The sequence below is a fragment of the Sciurus vulgaris genome (assembly GCF_902686455.1).
Source record: "Sciurus vulgaris genome assembly, chromosome: 11".
NCBI classification, from domain to species: domain Eukaryota; kingdom Metazoa; phylum Chordata; class Mammalia; order Rodentia; family Sciuridae; genus Sciurus; species Sciurus vulgaris.
This window is the reverse complement of record NC_136472.1, coordinates 67,060,815-67,083,828: the sequence shown is the minus strand read 5'-3', so window position 1 is coordinate 67,083,828 and position 23,014 is coordinate 67,060,815. Positions and strand designations below refer to the sequence as shown.

General features: G+C 36.2%; 1 protein-coding gene across 1 annotated transcript; it reads left to right on the top strand.

The window, feature by feature from the left end:
* Positions 1–18,975: 18,975 nt before the first annotated feature.
* LOC306640457 (olfactory receptor 56B1-like) lies at positions 18,976–19,935 on the top strand (the record flags this gene model as incomplete). Its single annotated transcript, XM_079104741.1, has 1 exon — positions 18,976–19,935. One exon carries the CDS (start codon positions 18,976–18,978, stop codon positions 19,933–19,935), a length of 960 nt encoding a protein of 319 aa, XP_078960867.1.
* Positions 19,936–23,014: the final 3,079 nt, after the last annotated feature.

The following is a 23,014-nucleotide window of genomic DNA, read 5'->3' as shown; positions in this document are numbered from 1 at the left end:
TGCAGTCAGGTTTATCATGAATATTCTTTCCTAATTTTTTTAAATTGGTGAATTATAATTGTACACATAGTGGGATTCATTATACCATATTTGTATCTGCACCTAACATTATTTGAACAATCTCCTTCCCCAATACATCATCAATGGTCTTATCAGTTACAGATTTTCCTAATTATATTCAATTCTCTCCTTACCCATGCCTTCCAAATTCTTTGCACTGTGCACTTCAGTTTTCTCGTGGGCTACTGATACATCTCCTCACTGGTCTTTCTGCTCCCTTCTGGCTACACAGTGTTTGTTGCCCAGAAAAAGTCATATTATCATTAACGTATTTAAAAATACAAATAATAGAATACCACAACATTCAGTGGCTTCCTGTTAAAATGGAACAAAATCAGATCTGTACCGTGATGCACGAGGCCCTCTGACATTCTTGAGTACTTGGTATACGTGAGTGCCTGAGATACTCAAAGGGGGAGCGCAGCATGGCTTCAGCGCTCCCCTTCAGCTTCAGCATTGTTCACTCTCTCCCTGGCTCTCTTCATTCTTGGTCATTTACTATTCTTGTAAGAAAGCTTTGCCTGCCTCACAGTGCTGGCCCTTGCTGCTCTGTTCCCACAAAACTTCACATGACTCCCTGTTTGTCCTTTAGACTGTGAAAATTCCATTGCTTCTTAAATTTCTGTTTTAGCCACACTAAACCACTTATCATCTTTTAAAATGACCTTTGTTTGTAAACACCTCTATCCTTCATGGAATCTAGACGTGATTCTCAGTTGTGACTGTCCACTAGAAGCACTGAGGCGTATAACCATTCTGATTACGTGGCCCCTCCAGTGTATTCAGGAAGCACAGAATCAGAACCAAGCAGCTTGTTGGAAGTGCTTCCCTGTTGGCCTCATTGACAATGGCCATCCCCACACAAGTCAAAGTTGCATCAATACATGCCTCTGGGCCCCCCTCACTCCCTTTGCCTTCTCCTTTTGCCCCCTTGCTCCTCATCCTCCATCACTGCTTGATCAAGAGACAAATTCTCAGCAGTGACAGCACAGTTCAATAAAGGTGACAACTGAGATCTAAAGGAGTTTATGGAGCATGAAGGGACTCTTCCTTCTTCAGGGGCAAAGAAAATTTTAAAGAAGTCAAATTTGTAGTTACCTGAAATAATAGCTAGACTCATTCAAATGGAGAAGCAGGGAGAATATGTTCAATAGAAGAAAGAAGAAAAACAATACAATAGCAGAAAATGTAGGTGAGTGGAGGAAATGTAAGAAATTCACCATCAACGAGAGTCCTCGGACTAGGTTGGAAACAGGCCCTTGACTACCATCTCCTTTCGAATATGATGCTTCCCTCATTCCTTGACTCAACCTTTTCCTCACTCTTATTCTGACTCACATCATGGCTTTTCCTGTATCCATACTGCTGTTGCCTAGTGCTTAGGGTAAGTTCCCTTTCTTTAAGCAGTTCCTCTCATTTAGTTGGTGTTTATTAACTGCTCCCTATGAGCCAGGTTTGTAAACTACCTCTACTTGCCATAACTCATAACTTCTTCTTCTTCTTCTTCTTCTTCTTCTTCTTCTTCTTATTATTATTATTATTATTATTATTATTATTATTATTTTATTTTAGCAGTTCCCAGGCTACTCTTCCTCTTGTTACATCTCCAGCCCCTTTTATTATTTTATTTTGAGACAGGGTCTCACTAAATGGCCCAGGTAGCCTCCCAGGTGCAACCCTGCTGCCTCAACCGCCCCAGGAGTTGGGATTACTACAGTACAGGCATGTGCCACTGTGCATGGCTTCTTTATTTATTATTTTGAAGCCCTATTTTCTTGGATCTCATTTCCTGACCCCTTAAAATTATGTAAACTTGCTCAACTTTCAGACAAGAGGCAGTTGTTCAGGTATCTAGAGTAGGATTGTTGGGCAGCTAGGGAATACGTGGGAGCTACAGAGAGAGAGGACATTGAGGGAAAGCAATCTGATGGGAAGAACGGATGCAGGGGAGTTGTTTTAATTATTTAAATCAAAACTTACCTGGAAATGTTCTACTGTATTCTGTTTAGCACATTTTTGCTTCTGATAACCAGAGCACCGTCACTTGAAAGTCATCACTTGGACCTGCCTATCTCATAAAAGCACATCATTTCTCTTTTTTGCTGACCTGGGACAGCAGGAGTGGAGGAGCTTCCTGCCCACACTGGTGCTCCTCCTGTCTTTCCTGCAACATAGCACTTAGGTTTCCTTGTAATAGTGGTGGAGGCTGTCCCACTGTAGAGGGCAATTTTAAACTCTATGATTTCATCTTCCAAGATCTCTGGGCACAGCTGACTCTCTGGAGACCAAGGAAAGAGGGAGGTTCCAAGAAGTATTTCATTAGGGGATCGCTTTGGGCCTTTTATTCAATGGCCAACAGGACCTGAAAAGCAGTTCCCAGAGGAAAAGGGATACTTTGACTATTCCCAGTTTTCATGTAAAAATTAAGTCTTTTCATGCTTGTGTGGTTGCATTTTTTTTTTCATTTCTGTCATAATAAGAGTAGCTTTTGGGTGATGTTTTTACCCTACAAAGTCTGAAGTTCCTTTAATAAAAATCTGGATTTTTCCATACACTTTCTTACTCCTTGACGAAATGCTAAATAATGTTGTCATTCATATTTATTTTAAATGGTATGTGATGATTATAATTTTTGGGAAAGTCTAGATGACTCTGATAGAATTTTGCCCCTTTGTGTTAGTATAGTGGTCTCCTCTTCTCAAATCCAATGTTAGCTTGAGTGGTTCTTTATTAGGAAACTAGATGCTATCTTCCTGCTAGGCAAAATATCTATATACTATTCTAACTATAACATAGAACAGCAATACAAAAGTTTTCACAACATATTTAACAGATGTATGTGCAATATAATGCTCATACATATATATATTTATAAAATATGTAACAAAGACAAATGATATCCTCTCAAGTAGTATTCTGAGGCATGATAAGGACAGAAAACAAAAGAAGAAGTCAGAACTTCAGCTCTGGAAATAGGATGGTAGCAAACAGATAAAGGTAAATGGTATGAGAGACTAAATAGAATGTATTATTTAATTATTTAACATTTATTTGTAAAGTTTTGAATAAAGCAAGGCAGAAAATAAATCCTCAATTTGAGGCACTTTCATAGGGAAACTCCATGACTGCTAAAGCTATGTATGACAGTGTGAGGGAATATTCATGGGAGCGGAATATACTTTCCCTCTTCATCTACTTTCACTGCTACCTTAAACTCTCTTCCTTGTCTCAGTGATAAAAGACCTGGAAGGCCACCAGGACTGGGTCATCAAAAGAAGTCCCAATGCCTGACACCCATTTTTGTAATTTTTTCTATTAGTTGATTTCCCACTTATAAAACAAATTAAGTCAGAGTTTATCAATACCCCCGGTGTCTCTCAGCAGTACTGATGTCTAAGGATAATACATGTATGAAGGCATCCCTCCCATACAATCCATTTTAGACCCAGAACAAGGAGGCATCCTTCCATGGTTCCTGAGAACCCATTGTAGCATGATTACCCAAGTTCCACAGCTCAATACTTATCTGTTGAAACCTGTTGTTGTTCAAGTTAATTATTTACTTTAAGAAACATCTTCAATATCTTTATGACAGAAAATTGATATAACCTGGGAAAGTGACCCTCAATTTATTTTGTACCTAATTTTAAGAGTAGCATAAACCTGATGTTGAGAAGTTAAGGGGAGCACAGGATTTTTGTCACTATGTTGGAAACAGCAAGTCTGAAAATAACAATGGAATAAATGTTATAAAAAGAAGAACAAGAACTACAGTATGGTTCAGCTTTCCTTTTAAATGATAGACGTGAGGGGACATAGTGGAGTGTCTAGACAGTTACAACAAAAACCAAATTTGGGTGAGGGCAGCAATATCAACTAAGAAAAAATTTATCATCTCTGAGAGAGCTTAAATACCTTGTGCCCAGTGAATTGATTCATAAGTAGGCAAGGATGGTGGCTTAATTTCCCTCCAAATTATGGATCTAGCCTCTAAAAGGAGATGTTCTAATGCCCTTTCTAATGGGAGTTGGGTATATGTTATAAGACAAAAGCCACAATGATAGAGATGTTGTCATTGCCACTGCAGTGACCCTAGTAACCTTGCTGAAAAAGATGTCACAAACACACAACCAAAAAAGACACTCTAAACCTGCCTGTCAGAAAACCCATGGTGCCTATGTGATTATTGTCTGCAGGAAAAGTTGAACAAATGCAACAAGCTGACAGAAGGCAGACAGGATATGGGTGAGATAAGGTGGAAATTTGAGCGGAGGGAAGATTACAGAGAGAATTCCAAAAGAGAAGGAAAGATAGCAGAAGCTACATTAGATACCATCTCAGTCAAAGCTGGGAGATGAACAAGGTGAAGTTCAAGAGCGTGTCCTACAGATGGCAGTGCTGATCGGAATCATGTCACCATGTTAGATGTTCCAGTCAAGAGTGGGGAACTGAAGTTCCAAACCACAGTTCCTGACAAAATAATAGCAATTATTAATATTAATTATAATAAATAATAATAAATTCAGACATGAAAATCCTAGTTCTTTTTTGATGTTGTCAGAAGTAGAACAAAAGATGATTGATGTTACCTTGATGTGTGATTCCCCTGCATAGGAATGATGGCATAGAATAGAATTACAATACTTCATGCTAGAACAAAAGGAAGAGATGTACTATTACAAAATACTACCCTTGAAGATGTCACCTGAGAGCCTATAATTGTGACTTTATTACACCCAAGTCATAGGAAAAGCTTCACTTAAGTCAAATTACCTTTCAAGTTTTCATAGACATTGAGCCATAGTTGAGTTCATCTACTCCTCATTTTCCATAGTTAATCACAGAATGTCAAAGATGAAAATATTTACTATCAAATTTGGGATGAATACATAGGCCTTATATCCACCACAGGACATCTAAATCACAGAGCTCCAATCTTTTGGGAGCACAGTAAGGCAGTTATGATAAATGAACCATTACAGTTAAGGAGTAAGGATGGAATCCAGAATCTCTTCTTTACAGAATCTTAATGTCACCATGATGGTGATTTTATAGGCTAATCTAACTGGTTCTTTTAGCCTGAAATTAGAGGGCCCACAGTTCATGGGTCATAATGGTTATGTGGGACCAACTTATGGCCCTGACTTTTACCAAGTGGGATGGGAAGATGTATTATAGGGTCCCCATTTATGCAAACAAGGTGAACAGAAAAACTAGCAAAAGTTGCAAACCTCCACAATTTCAAGTATAGATAGGGATACCTGTTTTTCATTGGTACGATCATTCAACCTCACTGTTTATCACATAAATTTGGTCAAGAGTATACAATTTGGTATGTGGAAGTTCTGACAAATTATACATAAGGAACGCTCAACGACAGTGTGAAAGCTATTTCTGTCCTTAACACAGAGGTGGCACTCAGGAGAAAAGCTGTTTTACCAAGGCAAATGGCTTCAGATGTTCTCACACCAGCTTGGAATTGTACTTGTGCCATCGTTTAGAATAGATGTCGTATTTACATTCTTGATAATGTGATTCAAACTTCAAAGATTTGCACTTCCAAATGGATGCTATATTTTCACTGACTTGTTTATGGGGACAACTTTCCAGTTCATGACTTTCTGCTTCTTCCTGGTAGAAAAAATTGCTAGTATCTATAATCATTTTCATACTCATTGGTGAATTCATGTTGCTGTGACTATTCTTGCATTAATCTCAAACATTTTTGCCTTCTTCCTTTGCTCATAGGACATACATTCCTCAGACAGCTTTTCAGTTCAGTTCCATGGAGTCAGAGACTTACCTTGACCCCTTGGAAGGGCCTTGTCGTAATCAAAGCATTTCACTTACACTTAGCAAGAATTGAACATCCCACGTTATAGGCCTGCATCCCTAATCAGCAGAAAACAGTTAATGATTTAATTTCATATTTGATGTAATAGAGAAAAAGTCTTTTTGAACCTCCCAAACTGTTGTCTACATGTCAGAGTTGTGAGTCATTCACCTTCCACATGATTAAAATAACTTACTAATGTCAAACTTTCTTCCTGCTCTTTGCCCCAATATTCTCTAAAGACATTCAACAAACATTAACTCTTATTTTGTTCTACCCAACTACAACAAAACCTATCAAACCACCTACATTTGCAAATGTCTTCTTCCTCTTGTCTTATGTTGGAAGACTGGTTCCATTCCTCTTACCCAGTAGACCCGGACATGTGACCTGCAGAAGGTCATCTCATCACCCCTCCTTTGCTAAGTAAGCATGTGTCTTCATTAATCCAGTTCTCTCACTGTCCTTTGTCTTTATCTGTAGTTGTTGATTTCAGCCTCTATGAGTGTATCTCTTTCTTCAATCATAAAATAAGTCATGTTCTTGAAATTTAATTTTCCTTTTTTAAATTTGCACTTTTATTTTTAAGTGTTGAATCTTGATTATTTATGTTTGTTTTAGAATGTGATATTTTCATGTATGTGCATATTGCAAAATGATTATATCAAATAATTTACGTATTCATCATTTTATATACATAGTTTATTTTTATAGTGAAAACATTTAAAATCTATCCTTTCAGCAATTTTGAAAAATACAAAATATGATTAATGACCATGGTTGCAGTGTTGTATGATAGATCTAGAATACATATTCCTCCTGTCCAACTGAAACTCAGAACCCTTTTGTCAACACCTGTACACATCTCACACCCCTCTTCCCCCCAGTCTGTGGAAACTATTCTACTTTCCCTTCAAACAACTTCAAACCCTAAGAACTTATCCAACTTAGGTTTTATATGGTCTTGCTTGGGTAGATTTCCCCCAAATTTCCATATGCACCAATTTTTCTTTTTTTATACCTTTGAACTTACTCCTTAACTCATCCTAGTACGACATTGGCTTATGCACTACAAACGTCAATTATTCGAACCACTGCCTGCATGCATCTCTAGCAACACTGCCCAACCCACCACCCATGGTCTCCAGAGAGATGCATGGCCCAACCCGTGGTCTAGCCCACTCACCCTCTGTGGTCTAGTGCTCAAGTGCACGACTGATCATCAATCAACACTTGGGGTCATCTCTGCCAACTAGCATGGAGTATTCACAACCTCGAGGCCACCAACCAGAGTGGGGAAGCTCCCTTCTGGGACAACGCATCATCAAGTACCTCTCAGGCATCAGGTTACTGAAGACTAGGAGGTTTGAACAGCACAGTAAGTTTTATTGTAGGGTTTTTTTTAGTAGTATTATTATGAATATTCCTATTATATCTATTATTCTACTTTACTTTTTATTTATTTTTTTCTCACTCTTTATATTGTCCAATTATCTATCTGTTTCCTTGGAGACTATTTCTCCCTTTTCTCATGCTAACAATTTCTTTTAATTCTAGTTTCACTGTTCCTACGAACTAGTACCTCTATAGACTCACTTGCTATTTCATTAACATTATATCCTACACCCCTCTCCATCCTCTTTCTCCACCATTAGAAATTGTGGTTCGTATTGTGAAGCTATTGTTTATTCTGTAAATAATAATCGAACTCATCATCTCTGTTTATTAAGATAATATGGTAAATATCTTCATAGGTACTATTTGGTTTAGGGCTGGATATTGTCTATACTGGGTACTGCTAATACTGCTCGCCCCCTTAAAGAAGAGGTTATGGAAACCTTCAGTGCCACTATAAGCCTATAGTGGGGAAACTGTAATACCCCAGATCTGCACTGCTAGAAGGGAAGATATGTGAACAACATAAAAACAAGGGAGGAAACTGTTTCAAACAAACCAAGATTCTATATTAATAGATCCAGTGCCAGTGTGGTAGAAGAAGTGTCAGAAAAGGAGTTCAGAATATACATAATTAAAATGATTCATGAAGCAAAGCATGAGATAAGAGAGCAAATGCTGGCAATGAAAGATCACTCCAATAAGCAGTTAAAAGAGCAACTTCAGGAAGCAAAAGATTACTTCAATAAAGAGATAGAGATCATAAAAAAAAAGCCAACAGAAATCCTTGAAATGAAGGAAACAATAAACCAAATAAAAAACTCAATGGAAAGCATTACCGATGGACTAGATCACTTGGAAGACAGAACCTCAGGCAATGAATACAAAATGTTTAATCTTGAAAATAAAGTTGACCAAACAGAGAAGAAGGCAAAGAAATCATGAATGGAAACTCCAAGAACTATGGGATATCATGAAAAGACAAAACTTAGGAATTATCAGTATAAAGGCAGGCACAGAGATACAAACCAAAGGAATGGACAATCTATTCAATGAAATAATATCAGAAAATTTCCCAAACCTGAAGAGTGAAATGGAAAATCAAATACAGGAGCCTTACAGAACACTAAGTAAAAAAATTACAACAGATCCACACCATGACATGTTGTAATGAAAATACCTAACATCCAAAATAAAGATAGAATTTTAAAGGTTGCAAGAGAAAAGCATCAGATTACATATAGGGGGAAAACCATATGGATAGCAGCAGATTTTTCAGCCCAGACCATAAAAGCTAGAAGGGCCTGGAATAACATATTTCAAGTGTGAAAGAAAATGGATGCCAAACAAAAATCTAATACTTGGCAAAACATACCTTCAGACTTTTTTTTGTTTGTTTGCTTCTTGTGGGGCTGGGGATTGAACTGAAGGCCTTGTGCTTACAAGGCAAGCACTCTACCAACTAAGCTATGTCCCCAGCCCCACATACCTTCAGATTTGACAACAAAATAAAATCCTTCTTTTTGATAAAATCCTTTTTTTTTTTTTTTTTTTTTTTTTTTGCAGTGCTGTGGATGAAACCCATGGCATTCTTTTGATAAACAAAAGTTAAAAGAATTATTTATGTTCTGGAAGAACAAAAGACTCAGAATAGCCAAAGCAATCCTGGCAGGAAGAGTGATGCAGGAGGTATCACTATACCAGACCTTAAACTATACTATAGAGCAATAGTAACAAAAACGGCATGGTGCTGGCACCAAAATAGACAGGTAGATCAATGGTACAGGACAGAAGACACAGAGATATAACCAGATAAATACAGTAACCTCATACTAGACAAATATGCCAAAAACATACAATGGAGAAAAGATAGCCTGTTCAACAAATGGTGATTGGAAATCCATATTCAGTAAAATGAAATTAAACCTCTATCTCTCACCCTGTACAAAACTCAACTCAAAATGGTTCAGAGATCTAGGAATTAGACCTGATATCCTTCACCATATAGAAGAAAAATTAGGCTTGAATCTCCATCATGTTGGCTTAGGACCAGACTTCCTTAATGAGACCCCCATAGTGCAAGAAATAAAAGCAAGAATCAATAAACAGGACAGGTTCAAACTAAAAGGTTTTGTTCTCAACACAAGAAACAATCAATAATGTGTAAAGAGAGCCTACAGAGTAGGAGAAAATCTTTTCCACACACACTTCAGACAGAGCACTCATCTCCAAAGTTTATGAAGAACTTAAAAAACTTTACACCAAAAATACAAAGAACCCAACCAATAAATGGGCTAAGGAAATGGGCAGACACTTCACAGAAGAAGATATACAAGTGATCAACAAATATATGAAAAAGTGCTCATCATCCCTAGTAATTAGAGAAATGCAAATTAAAATCACCCAAAGATTTCATCTAACTCCAATTAGAATGGCTATTATCAATAACACAAGCAATAATAAGTGTTGGCATGGATGTGGGGAAAAAGGCACACTCATTCATTGCTAGTGGAGTTGCAAATTGGTACAGCCACTCTGGAAAGCAGTATGGAGATTCCTCAGAAAGCTAGGAATGGACCCACTATTTGACCCAGCTACCCACTCCTCAGTTTATACCCAAAGGACCTAAAATCAGCATACTACAGTGATGCAGCCACATCAGTGTTCATAGGAGCTCACCTCACAATAGCTAGATTGTGAACCAACCTAGATGCCCTTCAACAGATGAATGGGTAAGGAAACTGTGGTAGATATACAGAATGGAATATTACTCAGCCATAAAGAAGAATAAAATTATGGCATTTGCTGGTAAATGGATGAATCTGGAAAACATCCTGCTAAGGAAAATAGGCCAAGTCTAGAAAACCAAAGCCTGAATGTTTTCTCTGATAAGGGCATGACAATATATAATGATGGGGGAGTGGTGGAAAGAAGAGAAGAATGAAGGAACTTTGGTGTGAATATACATTGTGTACCACCATAGAAATGAAAAGTTGTACCCAATTTGTGTACAATGAAACAAAATGTGTCTGTAAAAATAAAAAAATATTTTAATAATAAAAAAGAAGTTGTCTTCAGTACAAAAGTGTGCTCCCAAGGAATAAAGAAAGGCGCTGGCTTATACAGAGAATGTTCCAGCCCAGATTCCCACTCTGTTCTTCTATGAAAAGGAGCGATCCAAGCCAGGAAAGCCCTTTCTTCTGATTGGTTGATATTTAAATTTGAATGCAGATCCTTGAGATATAGCTTAGTGGTGGAGCAATCACCTAGCAAACACTAGGCCCTGAGTCTGATCCCTGGTACCACAAAAGAGAAAAATAATAAATAAAAACAACAATTTATGAATAGAAAACCTGCAATACAGAACATTCTCAGCAAAACATTGCATGAGCAAGAAATGGAAAACAACAAAGTAAGTCAGCAAAGGCAGGAACTACCCTAAAGGAATAGCCAATCAAAGGCAAAACAAAGTCAAATTAAAAACCAAAAGTAAGCCAAAATGACCATGAATATAAGTCATATCCCAATAATAACCCTGAATGTTAATAACCTAAACTCATCAATCAAAAGACGTAGATGGAAGACTGGAATAAAAAGAAAGATCTAACAATATGCTGCCTTCAAGAGACTCATCTCATAGAAAAAGATACCCACAGACTAAAGGTAAAAGGATGGGAAAAACTTACCACACACACAAACTCAGTAAAAAAGTGGGGATTTCCATCTTCATATCAGGTAAAGTGAACTTCAAGTCAAAGTTAGTCAGAAAGGGTAAAGAAGAACATTTCATACTGCTTAAGGGACGCATAAATCAGCAAGACACAACAATCATAAATATTAATACCCCAAACAATGGTGCATCCATGTATGTCAAACAAATCCTTTTCCACTCCAGGAACCAAATAGACCACAATACAATAATACTAGGTGACTTTAAAACACCTCACTCACCGTTGAACAGATATTCCAAACAAAATTGAACAAAGATACCATATAACTCAATAACACAATATTTAGACTTAACAGACATATATAGAATATTTCATCCATCAATGAGTGAATACACTTTCTTCTCAGCAGCACATGAATCCTTCTCTAAAATAGACCATGTTATGCCACAAAGCTACTCTTAGCAAATACAAAAAAAAAATGATACTGCATTGTAATCTATCAGATCATAATGGAATTAAATTAAAAATCAATGATAAAATAAAAAACAGAAACTACTCCAACACATGGAGAATAAATAATACGCTATTGAACAATACATGTATAGCAGAAGACATCAGGGAGGAGATAAAAAATTCTTAGAGGTAAATGAGATTGACGATACAACATATCATAATCTCTGGGACACTATGAAAGCAGTACTAAAATGAAAATTCATTGAATGGAGTGCATTCAATAACAGAAGAAAAAGTCAATGAATAAAAGACCTAATATTATAGCTAAAAATCCCAGAACAAGAACAGATCAACACCAAAATTAATAGAAGACCAGAACTAATTAAAATCAGAGCTGAAATCCATGATATTGAAACAAAAGAAATGATTCAAAAATTGACAAAACAAAAAGTTGGTTCTTTAAAAAAATAAACAAAATTGATGAACTCTTAGCCACACTAACAAATAGAAGGAGTGCGAAAATTCAAATCTCTAAAATTTCTAATAAAAAAGGAAATATCCCGACAGGCACTATTGAAATACAAAATATAATTAGAATCTCAAAATATATTTGAGAAACTGTACTCCAACAAAATAGAAAATCTTGAGGACATGGGCAGGTTTCTAGAGACATATGATCCACCCAAATTGATTCTGGAAAACATACACAATTTAAACACATCAATTTCAAGCAACAAAATAGAAGAAGCCATCAAAAGCCTACCAACAAAGAAAAGTCCGGGACCAGATGGATTCTCAGCTGAGTTCTACAAGACTTTCAAAGAGGAACTCATTCCAATACTCCTCAAAGTATTCCATGAAATAGAAAAGGAGGGAATCCTTCCAAACTCACTCTATGAAGCTAATATAACCCTGACACCAAAACCAGACAAAGACACATCAAGGAAAGAAAACTTAAGGTCAATAATCCTAATGAACATAGATGCAAAAATTCTTAATAAATCACATACAAGAGCACTTTAAAAAAATAGTGCACCATTATCAAGTGGGTTTCATCCCAGGGATGCAAGATTGATTCAACACCTGGAAATCAATAAAGGTAGTTCACTACATCAACAGACTTAAAGTTAAGAATCATATGATTAATTCAATAGATGCAGAAAAAGAGTTTGATAAAATACAGCACCTCTTTATGCTTAAAAACACTAGAAAAAATAGGGATAGGAGGAACATACCTCAACATTGTAAAGGCTCTCTATGCTAAGCCCATGTCCAACATCATTCTCAATGGAGAAAAACTGAAAGCATTCCCCCTAAAAACTGGAACAAGGCAGGGATGCTCTTTCACCACTTCTATTCAACATTGTGCTTGAAACTCTAGCCAGAGCAATTACACCAAAGAAATTAAATGGATACAAATAGAAAAAGAAGAACTCTATCACTATATGCCAAAGATATGATTCTATATAAAGAGGTTCAAAATATTCCACTAGAAGATTTCTAGAACTCATAAATGAATTCAGCAAAGTAGCAGGATATAAAATCAACACTCATAAATCTAATGCATTTTTATTCATAAGTGATGGATCCTCTGAAGAGAAATTAGGAAAGCTACTCTATTCACAATAGTCTAAAAAAATACTTGGAAATCAATTTTACAAAAGAGGTGAAAGCTACAGAACTACAGGACTACAGAACAATAAAGAAAGAAATTAAAGAAATCCATAGGAGATGGAAAGATCTCCCATGTTCTTGAATAGGCATAATTAATATTGACAGAATGGTCATACTACCAAAAGTGCTATACGAATTCAATGCAATTCCAATGAAAATTCCAATGACATACCTCATAGAAATAGAGAAAGCAATCATGAAATTCATTTGGAAAAATAAGAGACCCAGAGTAGTCAAAGCAATTCTTAGCAAAAGTGTGAAGCAGGAGGTATCACAATACCAGATCTTAAACTATACTATAGAGAAGTAGTAACAGAAAAGGTATGGTATTGGTACCCAAATAAGCAGATAGACAAATGGTACAAAATAGAGGACACAGAGACAAACCCACATAAATACAGTTACCTCATACTAGACAAAGGTGCCAAAAACATACAATGGAGGAAAGACAGCCTCTTCAAAGAATGGTGATGGGAAAACTGGCAATTCATATACAGCAGAATAAAACTAAACCCCCATCTCTCACCCTGCACAAAACTCAATTCAAAATGGATCAAGGACCTTGGAATTAGACCAGAGACCCTGCACCTAATAGAAGAAAAAGTAGGTCCAAATCTTCATCATGTCAGCTTAGGATCAGACTCCTAACATGACTCGCAAAGCAAAAGAAATAAAAGCAGGAATCAATAAATTGGATAGATTCAAACTAAAATGCTTTTTCTCAGCATAGGAAACAATCAACAATGTGAAGAGAGAGCCTACAGAGTGGGAGAAAGTCTTTGCCACACTCACATCAGGTAGAGCATTAATCTCCAGAATCCAAAAAGAAATCAAAAAACTTTACACCAAGAATATAAATATCACAGTCAATAAATAGGCTAAGGAAATGAGCAGACACTTCACAGAAGGATATTTACAAATAATCACCAGATATATGAGAAAATGTTCAACATCTCTAGTAATTAGAGAAATGAAAATCAGAAGTACCCTAAGTTTCATCTCACCCCAATGAGAATGGCGATTATCAAGAATACAAGCAACAATCGGTGTTGGTGAGGATGTGGGGAAAAAGTTACACTCATGCATTGCTGGTGGAATTGCATATTGGTGCAGCCACTCTGGAAAGCAGTATGGAGATTCCTCAGAAAACTTGGAATGCAACCACCATTTGACCCAGCTATCCCACCCCTAGGCCTATACCCAAAGTACTTGAAATCAGCATACTACATTGACACAGCTAGCTACATCAATGTTTATAATTGCTTCATTCACAAAAGCTGGATTATGGAATCAACCTAGATGCCCTTCAATTGATGAATGGATAATGAAACTGCGGTATATATACACAATGGAATATGATTCAGTAAAAAGAAGAATAAAATCATGGGATTTGCAGGTAAATGGATGGAGTCAGAGAATTTCATGCTAAGAGAAATAAGCCAATCCCTCAAAAACCAAAGGTCAAGTGGCTTCTCTGATAAGTGGATGATGACACATAATGGGGGTGGGGGAGGCAAGAATGGAGGAAGCATGGATTGTATAGAGGAAAATGAGTTGTGGGAAGGAGCAGTGAGGAAGGAAAGGTAATAGAATGAGACAAACATCGTTACCTTATAAACATGTATGATTACACAAACGGTGTGACTCTACTTTGGGTACAACCAGAGAAATGAAAGTTGTACTGCATTTGTGTACAATGAATCTAAATAAAAAAGAATAAACTAAAAAAAGTTAATTATTGTTTCCAAAAAATAGCTACAACCTCCAAGAAACAATCCATATAAAATTCTTCCCATCTTAATTGATTTGTGATTATAGTAACATTAGAAATCTATTTCCTTGCTGTGTTTCTTTCTAAATCAGTTACATCTGGATTTCCTTTTCTCTCTCAACCTTTATGTAGATTTTAAATGTAGAAAATCATGTGCACCAGGTGCTATTTCCCCTTATTTTTCTCACTGTCCTCACTTGCTAGGAGATCTGTGTCAATAGCATCAACTCCAGTGATTTCAACCTAAGACACTGATCACCTCATTTTCTGGCAGCTTGCTCCTTGCTCTGTACAACTACCTTTTTGCTTGTTCCCATTGTTCACTTGGATGCTTCAAGTCACACATCCCAGGTTCATCATAACCTAATCTGCATTACTCTCTTCTACACCTGGTCCTTCTCTAACCACACCTGGGCATATGAATAACGTCTCATTGCATCCTATTGCATGTTCTAGCACCTTAGGATTACTTTTAGGTCATAAGGATTATCAATTTCACCCATACATGCCTTCTAAGTCCATCCACCTGTATTTTTCGTCTTTCACTGCCCTTCTGCTCAGTTCCAGACGTAGCCCTCTCTCACTTGGATTTCTCCTGCAGCTGCCTATCCAATGCATCCGTGGTCTCGTCACATGAAGTGGTTTCCACAGTATTGCTATGCCTGACTGACATGTGGAATCTTCCAGTGGCACCCTATTATTTGACATAGATGTGTTTAAAATTCTCTGGCTCCTGTTTCCTCAAAAACATCATCTCACACCATAGCCCATTTCCCCTACATCTTGGGGGTTCCAGTCACACTTATTGTCTTTTGTTGCATTGACTGTGCCATGCTGCCTCTCATTTCAGCATTTCTAAGTTCTTGGAATACTTTCACTTTTCACCCCTTGAACCTAGTGATACTGAAATCCTACTCAAGTCTTTGGTCTTCCATAAAGATGGTACTACTTCAGGAAATTCTGACAATGAGATTAAAATTCCCTTCATTATGTGCTTTCATATTAGAGGGCACTTTCATTTAAAGCACTGCCTCAGTCTATAATTCTCCATTTCTTGCTTTTTTATTAGTAGAATATAAAATACTCTTCTATTGAAGAATAATATTCTTTCTTCCCTACTAGACCACAATTTCCAGGAGATCAGTAACGATGACTTTATGAAACTCTACCATGTTCTCCAACAGTAAAAACTTTCCCTCCATTTTGGAATGAATTAATACTTTCTTCTTTAGAAAGATTTAAAGTAACCTCCTAACCACAGAATTTTAATTCCTCTGAATTTTTATCCATAGAAACAATTCAAAATTTCTCATTTATCATAGAACACCTTGGTTTCATGAGTGGAGCTGTTTTTCTATTTGTGTAGGTTCTCAGGTTGCATTAATAAAAACACATCTCTGAGCTAATCACTTTGTTTCACTTTTGGGATTTAACATCTTAGGAATTCCCTTTCTCTGTGGGCCTTTCTCTCCTCAGGCCTCTAAAGGAGGCCTGTTACCTTTAGATCACTTAGCTGTTTACTACTTCCCATAAATTCTTGATGTTCATAATTTCTGTGTCATATCTCTTTTGAGAATACATCTTGATTGCAGAATAAATCTTTCCTCAAAATGCTCTGTTTGTCCAGTAAGAAACTGCTTCTAGTGTGAAGACATTAGACTGTGTCTCTGCTCATAACCACAGTAAGTTCTAAACCAAATCAAGGGCACACTGGTTAAACCTCAGATCATTTGATGTCTCAGTCTAAACAGAGTGCTGTTTTGGTAACCCACTGCAAAAGAGATTGACCTTGCTCTCTGCCCTAGCAGGATACAGATTCTTGTAGAATCTCTGCAAAAGGGGCTAAGAGTAGAATGAGAATATATGAGGATCACATGGTATAAGAGAAGTTCCTTCTGCGTAAAAGAACTTTCATATTGTCTTCAGTATTAATAGTGCATGAAATGCTTTCATAACAGAATCACATTTTATGTCCTGTTAGAATCTAATTATTAAAAAGTGACAAGCACTGCTTTTTCTGCAAGCTCAGATTCATTCCTTCTCTAATTGGATTACCATGGAGAAACATTTAGAAGAATATGGGGAAAACTAAACATGGAATTCCTATTTGATCCAGCAGTCCTACCTCTGGGTATGTACACAAAATATTTGAAATCAGTGTGTCAAAGAGATATCTGAACTCTCATGTTCATTGCAACATTATTCACAATTTCCAAGTTGTGCATTCAATCTAAGTATACATCAAAAGAGGAATGGATAAAGTGGACTTGATATATATATATATATATATATATATATATATACAAGATAGTACTTAAGACTTAAAAAAAGAAAATCTGCCTTTTGAGACAGAATTAAAGAACATTATGCTTAGAATAAAGCCAAACATAGAAAGACAAATACTGCATGCGCTCACTTGTGGAATTTAAAACAATTAAACTCCCAGAAGCAGAGAATAGAGAGGTGGTTCCCAGTGTCTGTAGGGTGGGGAAATGGACAACTGATGGTCAAAGCAGTAAAGCTTCAGTTAGATGGGAGGAGTAAGTCCCCTTTTAAAGTCAATTATATAGAATGCTGAATATAGCTAATGAGTGATTACTGGACATTTCAATGTCCCTGAGAATATATTTCTAATATTCAAATAAAATACTAAATATTTCAGGTGATGAGTATATTACTAAACTTAATCTTTTCACATTGTATTAAAAATTATAACACCACTTTGTGCCCCACAAATATGTAATTTGTATGTAATAACATAAGTAAATAAATCAAACATGTAACAAAAAGAAAGAACATGGGGATACATCAAAGAGAAAAGGCTATATGATATGAGGCTATAAAGTGATAATTGAGGGTTCCCAAAAGTAGCAAGTCTTGCTACTTTTGATTCCCATTCCACTTCGCTTTTGATAGTCTCATCTAATAGTTGAAACAAAACAAAACTGCTTTATCTCAAAACTTGTTTCGGGTTTGACAGTTTGAGTGTTTGATCTTACAGAATAAAGACATCACGAAAAGCTAGAAATTTTTGAGGAAACATAATAATTCTAATTCTGAAGGTGATGCTGAGCATCCCCTGACATTTCCCTCAATATGATGGATAAGTCAGTTTTACTTGCTAGACAGGATAAACTCAGTGGCTACAAATTTCAGAGACCTTCTGTTCAACAAGGTACCTATCACTAACAATACTGTGTCATGTACTAAAATTTTTAAGATGGTGGAAATCATATTCAGTGTTCTTAGTATAATAATTTTTTAAAAATCACATTGCTTACACTAAATCCCACTTTATGAAGTTCTTTAGGACTCAAAAAGGGAAAAAGTGCTAAGATCTGTGTTCATTATATGACTCTTACTTGAAATATTCATCTACCATCACTTAATTTCCTGTCAAGCAATTATTTTATGATCTCCTTAGAAGGACACACAAAATAGTATGGAAGAAATATTTGTAACCACAATCTGTGGCATGGTTTATTTCTGCAAATCTTTGAAGTTCATTATAACACAATTTTGGCAGGCCAGAATAAAACATCAATGGATATCTCTATCAATTTGGAATGGAATGGGTAAAAAATACCCTCACTCATAATTCCACACTAAAAATCTAGTTACTAGTTAGTAAACATCTAAGTTAAGTAACTTTGGCATAAATATGAATAAAACAAGCACATCCACTTGATTGCAAAAATTTCTAAAAAAAAAAGTTTGAAAAAGCCTGGAATCATATTTATGTGATGATTCTAGGCTGGAATAATTGAGTATAAGGGAATATTTGAGATTTCTGTTAAAATTTCTCTGGATAGTCAACATAAGAATTGTCTTTTCTTTTTTCTTGGCAATGTTGGGGATTGAAATCAAGGACTAAGGCATGCTAGGCAAGCACTCTGACACCAAAGTGCACACACAGTCCAAAATTGTGACTTTTAAGTTTCCTTTCTTTTTCTAAAATCCTGGAACTTATGGTTCATCTTAAACTGCTATAAGAGATGAATTACAACAGTCATTTTGTTAAAGCCCCAATCTATATGAAGAGAGTTCTAAGAGAATGTTTAATAGTAATTATGCTCAGAGATAGCCACATTGAATATTTTTTTTTCTCATAGGAAAATATGTCTGCATCTTTCAAAGGCTCCAATAGCTCCAAGTTCCAGGTCTCCGAGTTCATCCTGATGGGACTCCCAGGCATTCACAGCTGGCAGCACTGGCTCTCCTTGCCTTTGGCCCTGCTCTATCTCTCAACAATTGGTGCAAACATCCTCATCCTCACCACCATCTACCAGGACCCTGCCCTGAAGCAGCCTATGTACCTTTTCCTGGGCATCCTCTCTGTGGTGGACATGGGCCTGGCCACCACCATCGTGCCCAAGATCCTGGCCATCTTCTGGTTTGATGCCAAGGCCATTAGCCTCCCAGAGTGCTTTGCTCAGATTTATGCCATTCACTGTTTTGTTGGCATGGAGTCTGGTGCCTTCCTCTGCATGGCTTTTGATAGATATGTAGCTATTTGTCATCCTCTTCGCTACCCTTTGATTGTCACCGATTCCTTTATCATCAAAGCTACCCTGTTCATGGTGCTTAGAAATGGCTTGTGTGTCATCCCAGTGCCTGTACTTGCAGCGCAGCGTCATTATTGTTCCAGGAATGAAATTGAACATTGCCTGTGCTCTAATCTTGGGGTCACAAGCCTGGCTTGTGATGACAGGAGGCCCAACAGTATTTGCCAATTGGTCCTGGCATGGCTTGGAATGGGTAGTGATCTCTGTCTTATTATATTGTCCTATGCCCTGATTCTGCGCTCCGTCCTCAGGCTGAGCTCTGCTGAAGCTGTCTCCAAGGCTCTGAGCACTTGCAGCTCCCATCTCATCCTCATCTTCTTCTTCTACACGGCTATTGTAGTGGTTTCAGTAACTCACTTGGCAGAGACTAAGAATGCTTTGATTCCAGTTCTACTGAACGTGCTGCACAACATCATCCCTCCTTCCCTCAACCCTATTGTTTATGCACTTAGGAACAAGGAGCTTAGGGAAGGCTTCCAAAAGGTGTTTTACTTAGGTTTACAAACGAAGTAAGACACTGAAACCTTCTCCTTAATGTCCATGAACTTTAGCTTCTAACTGTATAAAAGAATTTCAAAGATGACAGGGGAGCGATTACATGCCTTTAGAGCCCTTTTTTCATATTTGTACATAAATAATTGTGAATGCTTCTGAAGAGGGAAGAAAGAAAAACTTTCATAGTCATTCCAAAATTGGCCAAAGTTAAATGTATGGAAGATTATGGAAGGGCTGCCTGCTAAACCAATCAAATTAGATTAAAAAAAAAAAAAAAAAAAAACCAAAAACGTGATTGATATCCTTTCCTTAAAATAAGAACAAATCAAATCACAAGTACACATATGGAGATTTGCTCATATTCAGCCTAGGAAATAAGTGACAGGTGCATGAATTTTACATCATCCTCTCAAAGCGTTATTGTACCTCTTTTTCATAATCTTAAAGCCAATGAAGAGAAGAAATAAGGCATAATATATTTTGTCTTCTAGTTCAATGTGATCCATGATGCTTTGCTTTGGACTCTGATGTAGGCTGCTTTCTTTTGGATCTAGACTCAGAGTCTGCCATACAGTCTCTGGGATATTTTATAGGGTATATATTGAAATATGAATATTACTTTGGTGTTCAGGTCTACCAGGAGCTAGAAATTCTATCACGTATTATGCATTGTCACTCTCCTTTCAGTTAACTTTAAAAGGTTGTTCTATTTGGGTCTCAGGAATAATGAAAATAATGTGAAGAGTTTCCTTTGTTTAGCCTTAATTTCTTTCTTTGTTAGACCTGAATATTTTTCAGACATGATGTTTTATGGATTCATGATTTAATGACAATGTATTTCAGGACATTAAGAAAATTTAAGAAAATAAGTATTGATATTTTCAGTTGCTCCTAAACAAGCATTACCATGATAAATGGGGGCTCTAAGAAAAACAAATACAACCGAGATGACAGATTTTCCCTATATTGTTTATTTGTACACTATAACCAGTAATGGCATAATATCCCAGCAGAAAGAGTGAACATGCCACAGTCTAGCAGAATCAAAACTGTCATGAATATGTGCAAGAACTTCTCAATAAAATGTTGCAAAGCATGAGACCAGGTAAGGAGTATAAACCATGGATTTTCAAAGTAATCCATGATGTTGTCACAGAAAAGAAAAGCAAGCAAAGAGCACCCCAATGTTTATTAGAGATGCAGATTGAGGAGCACTCATTTTATACCACTGTCCAAAGTGTGGAAATCAAGAAGCTTCTCTGACTTAAGGAACACCATCTCACTTCATCCCATCTCAGTCAGAAGTTTACAACCTAAACGGGATATAGAGGTTTATCATAGAGATCAGGGAGAAGTACAATTCATTTTCTTCATTTGGCACTTTGAAATTCATAAGAAGTAAATTATATGCTGTTTCTTTAAGCTATATGGTCTCTGTTCTCTTGTGTGTGGGTCTCTGTGTGTATGGGTGTGTCTATGTGCATACATGTGTCTTTATGTGAGAGAGGTGGGGTAGGGGGAGGATTGTCCTATTCTCATGCAGATTGGTTTTTTTCTGTGTCCATGTAGGCTGCCAGGTTCAGACCCAGTTTTTCTAGAGTTTGAAGCACATTCAAATTGAAGGGCTCTCTGAAAGAAAATACAAAATTGACAATAACCAGCTATTTATTTTAAATGAAAAAAGAATACAACTTTAGAAGCTGCAGGCAGATATCAAGGAATCCTGAAAAAAAGAACAATATTTTAAATAACTTATCTGCTAAATTATCTATAATATAGTTTAAATTGTTTGTATGTTGATGTTATTTTAAGTTTATGGTTATGTAAGACTAGAAAAAGAAATTATGAATATTCTTTACAGAGATTCATCAAATATTTACATTTTGCCTCTCTACTTTATGATTTTCTTTTAATTTCCATGTGTACATCTATACATGTGTTTAGGCACTATTTTTCTGAATTGTTTGAAAGTCAGTCATGGACACTGCCTGTTCATTCATAAATAATTCACTATGTATTTTCCGAGAATCAAGCAATGATGGATATAACCATAAAATGAAGAAAGTTTCAGAAATTACACTGATACTATATAATAAACTAATCCATAGAACATGTTTGTATTGTACAAACATCTCTATAATATCCTTTATGGCAATTATGTCCATGCTTGAGATTCAGTTCAAGACCAAACATTTCATTTAGTTATCATATCTTATAATATGATCTTTGATCTTGATTTTCCCCCATCCTTATTAAGTATGATTAATCAATGAAACTTCTATATATTTACATAGGAAAGTTATGTCAGATTCATCCACTGTCATTTCTATACTACAGTGAATCTCAACATTATGTTCATGCATAAGACTGGAATCCTAATTAGAATGAGATATATTTCATGCTTGTATCAGTATATCAAAATAGATTCTACTAAAAAGAAGGAAAAAACCCCTTATATATATTTAAGGTATGCAATGTGATATTTTGTTTCACTTATTAGTTATGAAATGATCACATGATCATAATGATTAACATTTCTATCTCTGTGTAGACAAGATATACTCTTCTTAAGCATATCTAAAATGATAAGAAAATCATATTATATTCTTGTTACTGAAATTGCCCAATTACCATCAAGTCCCAAAAGGAGAAATAATAAAAGCAACTTCCATCACAATGCATTAAATTTGGTGATATAAATATTTTCCAGTACTGGGATTTGACACAGGGTATTCTACTACTGAGCTACCTCCCTAGCCCTTTTTAAGATTTTATTTTGGAAACAGTATCTCTAAGTTGTTTCTGAACTTTTAATCTTCCTGCTTTATCCCTACATTTGCTGGGATTATGGGCATGTGATACTGAGCCCAGCTAGCAATATAAAAATTTGAAACAGCATTTTTATTCGTAAGTTAATAGCATAATAAATGACAAATAGACAATAGTTTATTATTCAATTGGCAGATAACTATTGGCATGAAAGGATGGAGAGTTAATAGCAATAGGAATTTATTTTGAGAAATAATTAGATCAGAAATGTCATAAAAGTTTCACACTGATGCTCATTTATCATAGCATTTCTTCTCGAAATGTTTAT